General features: G+C 37.2%; 1 protein-coding gene across 2 annotated transcripts; it reads right to left on the bottom strand.

Annotated features, from left to right (window-relative positions):
- Positions 1-998: 998 nt before the first annotated feature.
- LOC131040810 (protein MIZU-KUSSEI 1) lies at positions 999-3,467 on the bottom strand. Of its 2 annotated transcripts, none has more exons than XM_057973774.2 (2): positions 2,870-3,467; positions 999-2,100 (listed from the first exon to the last, which is right to left on the bottom strand). In XM_057973774.2, exon 2 carries the CDS (start codon positions 2,091-2,093, stop codon positions 1,413-1,415), a length of 681 nt encoding a protein of 226 aa, XP_057829757.1. In that variant the 5' UTR covers positions 2,094-2,100; positions 2,870-3,467; the 3' UTR covers positions 999-1,412. The 2 variants fall into 2 exon arrangements, with proteins under 2 accessions (XP_057829757.1, XP_057829751.1); XM_057973768.2 differs by having other exon boundaries at positions 2,703-3,466.
- Between the last annotated feature and the right edge of the window lie 635 nt (positions 3,468-4,102).

Here is a 4,102-nt window from a genome sequence, read left to right as displayed (position 1 = left end):
GTCCCTGGTGTGGGTGCCTCTAGCTGGCCAGCTATTGCTGTCAGCCAATGGGCACCCACCTGGCAGAGAAAAAAAAAACATACTTTCAGTGATCTTCTGAGTGCTTTTCTGGCACTGAACTTCAGCCTTTTCAGCATTTCCTTGTACTCAACAACTTTTCTACAGCTTCTTCAAACTGTTGTTTCTGCTATGAATGATTATAACTTCTGAATATATGTTCTCTCTGACAAAGCCACTTTCTCAAACCATTTCAAAAAAAAAATCTTCATTTTACAAATTTGTAAGTTATTTAGCAGTATAATTTCCGCTGCGTAAGTTTTCCCGGGACATATAACTTCCAGCATAAACAAATTTCAATTGTTGATTGAGTTGCCTTTTGCTTCCTGAACTTTTAGTCCCTATTCCAAGAATATCAACTTTAGATTTTCTAGCCCTCAGCCTAGGGTGAGTTTATACTAAAATTTTCTCTGTGTGGTATTGCTAGATTTCTATGTTAATTAGAAAGAATGAAAAAGAAAACAAGCTTTATATTAGCACATTACTTCAACACCTTCCTATAATCTTTTTAGGGCTACCAGACGATGTAATTTCATGAATATGTCACTCATTTTCCTCGTGTAACAAGACCAACTACTCTGTAATACAATACAGTACCCATCATCTCAATCTTCCCCATTGCCCACTAGTACTCTGAAAGCAAGGTAGCTTTCCTCGACCAGATAAGACACTAGACAGTAGAGCTTTATCTCAAGAACCAAAAAAATATTCTTCAAATCTTTTATCCTAAGAGGAGATTAGTGTGTTCGAGTTTGAAAAAGAATCCAAATGTCAATATAATGAATCTTGAAACACAAAGAATTACAAAACATTTTCACAAGATTCTACACAGAAGTAGAAAGTCTTGCTGCAAAAACAAATCATCTTGAAAAGGTGAATTTTACAGCGAAAAGCACTTTAGAACCCATCAATCCAAATTCAAAACTAATAAATGAAGACGATGACATATAACTTTCACATTTAAATTATTATTCAGAGAAGTACACAGTTGTAACAAGTCATGCTGCACTAATCAGCTTGTGGGTATGGTGGATTTCAATCCAACTTTAACTTGGCCAGCAGATTAGAATCTTTCTGGTCTGACAGAGAACAAAAGCATCTATTTGAAATGCTTTTTCCTACTTTTTTTAACATTTCCTTGGGCCTATATCTACAATCGGATGCTTTCCGTATTTTTCATCCCCTCTATGGTACATTAATCACGTCAAGACGACCATGATGATAAATACAATGCACAAAGAAGTCTAGCATGATCAAGCCGCACCAAACCAGGCTAGAATTAAACTAAAACACTCCTGAAAACTAACAGAGATATAATTCATTGAGCCATGAAACTTGAGAAACCCATAATGTTGTCACGATCGAAGGAGGAAAATACTAAGCTGCTGTCCTGTGCTACCATCTGGGTTGATCATATGAAAAGACTCTGAATCAGAAGACCCCACAACTCTTTCATAAGTAGCTCTCATATACATAAGCTCACCTTCATCAGCTTTGGTCTCTCTATATGGCAAAACCCCTGCACCCACAGAAATACACTGCATCACCTTCAAAATTGCTCTGTCATTCTCAGTAACATGGCGCCTAATGGCAAACCCCGCCTTCCGTCCATTGCAGTACATGGTCCAAACAGGCACAGAAAACAAAGATCCCTCCCTTGTATTCTCCTTATCACACTCCAATGCAATCCTCAGTAGCCCATACTGCATTTCTTTGGCCAGAAGATATGTGGGCATGGCGAATTCCAGAAGTAAAAGATTTGGACCTTGGCGGTCTTCTTGAATGCAGAAGCTCACCCGGCCTTTTCTGTAGCCAAAGATGGTGCCGGTCACGGTCGACCCAAGTGTTGATTCAGTATCAGGATCGTCAACTGAACCTCCTGCCATTGACTGGCACCCACAGCAGGGCACCATGAATTCTACAAGAGATTTCAACGATCTGGGCCAGCAGCGAACATCTTTTTCACAATCCACAGAGGTAGTCCTGTCTATGATTTGCATTGCATTCCGCTCGCTGCTGATATCTATCATCCTCATTTTTGCCCTAAAACCCACAAAAAAACAGGGAGGAAAAAAGTACGTCAGTATAAAAGAACTGTGATGCAGGAATCTTTCTGTTCATAGAATGGACAAGTCCATGAAGAAATGGATTATATTCAAATCTCTAATTATTCACCATGTACATGATTTAAAGGAACACAAACAATTGAAAATATTACTGTAATTGTGAAATCTTTGCAATAGACTAGAAGGATCATTCCAATTCAAAGTGACCATAAATACCCAAAGCTTTAGTTATACATCCATTTAAAGAAACAGAAAGCATTGGGACATGACTGTAATGCTGAAATCTTTTTGCTAGACTAGTATGAACATGTCCATTAAAATTGACTTTACCCAAAGCTTCAGTTATCCACCATAAACATTCATTTAAACAAGCCCACAGGATTAAGACGTTACTGTAATGTTGGAATCTTTCTGCTAGACACTCTGTTCATAGAATGAACTATACCCAAAGCTTCAGTTATCCACTTTCAACATTCATTTATAGTAGCAGCACAAAGATTTGGCACAATAATGAATGAATTTTAAAATATCAAACTACTGAATGATAAAACTGAAATTCTGAGAAAGAGTATTATAAACCTTGATATTGCACTTGATCCAAGATAGAGAATATAGTAGACTATGTTATCTTGAAGAGAAATATGCTGTAGAGGGGTCGGAGATCTAGAAGAGCTTAAAGAGATAGTGGTGCAGCTGTTTTTCTATAGCTGGCCAGCTTTTTCTGCTGGCAATGAATGGATGCCCACCTGCAAAAAGAGTTTCTTTCTGCTGTCTTCTGAATGCTTTTTTTAATTTTGTGTGGCAGTGGTCTTCAGCTTTCTTTTGGGCTTTCCCTCGTACTCCTCAACCTTCCTTCTCCAGCTGCTTCAACAGTAGTTTTTGCTGATGGAGGATTATAATTGCTTCCACTAGCTCAAATCATTTCTTCATATTTTTCAATTCACAAATTCAGTGTATTTGCCACAGCTTTTTTATAGCCTAAAACCTAGAGACTGATGAGTGAAAAGAATTTTGTCACAGCTTAGAGAACATAACACAATTCTCAATGCTCTGAGCTAATTTACAGTATAAACTACTAAGAGAGAGATGAGTGAAAATACCAATGTTGTATGACTATTTTATAGCGTAACCGTAGAGAAAGATTACTAATAAAATGACTTTAATTGAATATAAACAAAATTATCTGTGTATTTTTATTGGGATGGAAGCCTTTGCACGCCTCTCGAAGCGTTCAATAATTTTTACCCTCAATCACAAAATTATCTTCACCAATCCTCTTTTATATAATTCTCTCACCAATCATTTCTAAACTCAAGAAACTATTCTAGGGTTTTGTATTCATGCATAGCTCTTTCATAGAACACTTATGCTTACTCTATATATATATATATAACTTCTATTCCTCCTTTATTAATGTATTCTTTAATGACTTAGACAAATCATTCACATGGCTGCTTTATTGAAATGCAATTATAAAAACCACGAGAGAAAGCGTGCTCTTTGAAAGGTTTGGTGGAAATGTATTATTTTTGTGGGGCGATGAAGAAAAAAGTTAAAAGGAATCATACTTGTCCCTCAGTTATTTGAAGAATATTAAAGGTGGACCGTCCATACTGGTCTTCCTCCACATCACCCTTTTGACATTGTTGAGTGTGGGCAATGGGTTCCATAGTGTGAACCAGAATGCATTGTTACTTTGGAGGATTGTGGGCATGAACGAACAAAAGATGCATGCACGAGGACAAACAAGTGTATTGTAGATGTGGGAAGGACAAGTCCAGTCAAATTGATTTTGGTCTTTTCATTTCATGACAATGATAAAAAGGATGACGCTGATGCCTGCTTTTGTTACTAGACAAACTTTGTGTGATCATGGAATTGTCCCACCTCTAAAATCAGACACTTTACGTGGAAGATTCTCCGTCTAGATAATTTTCATTACTGTGCTCTAGCAAAGTGGCGTAATCAATCCAAACTCA

Source organism: Cryptomeria japonica, chromosome 8 (assembly GCF_030272615.1).
Source record: "Cryptomeria japonica chromosome 8, Sugi_1.0, whole genome shotgun sequence".
NCBI classification, from domain to species: Eukaryota; Viridiplantae; Streptophyta; class Pinopsida; order Cupressales; family Cupressaceae; genus Cryptomeria; species Cryptomeria japonica.
The sequence above is the reverse complement of the archived record's forward strand: the minus strand, read 5'-3'. Positions and strand labels throughout refer to the sequence as shown.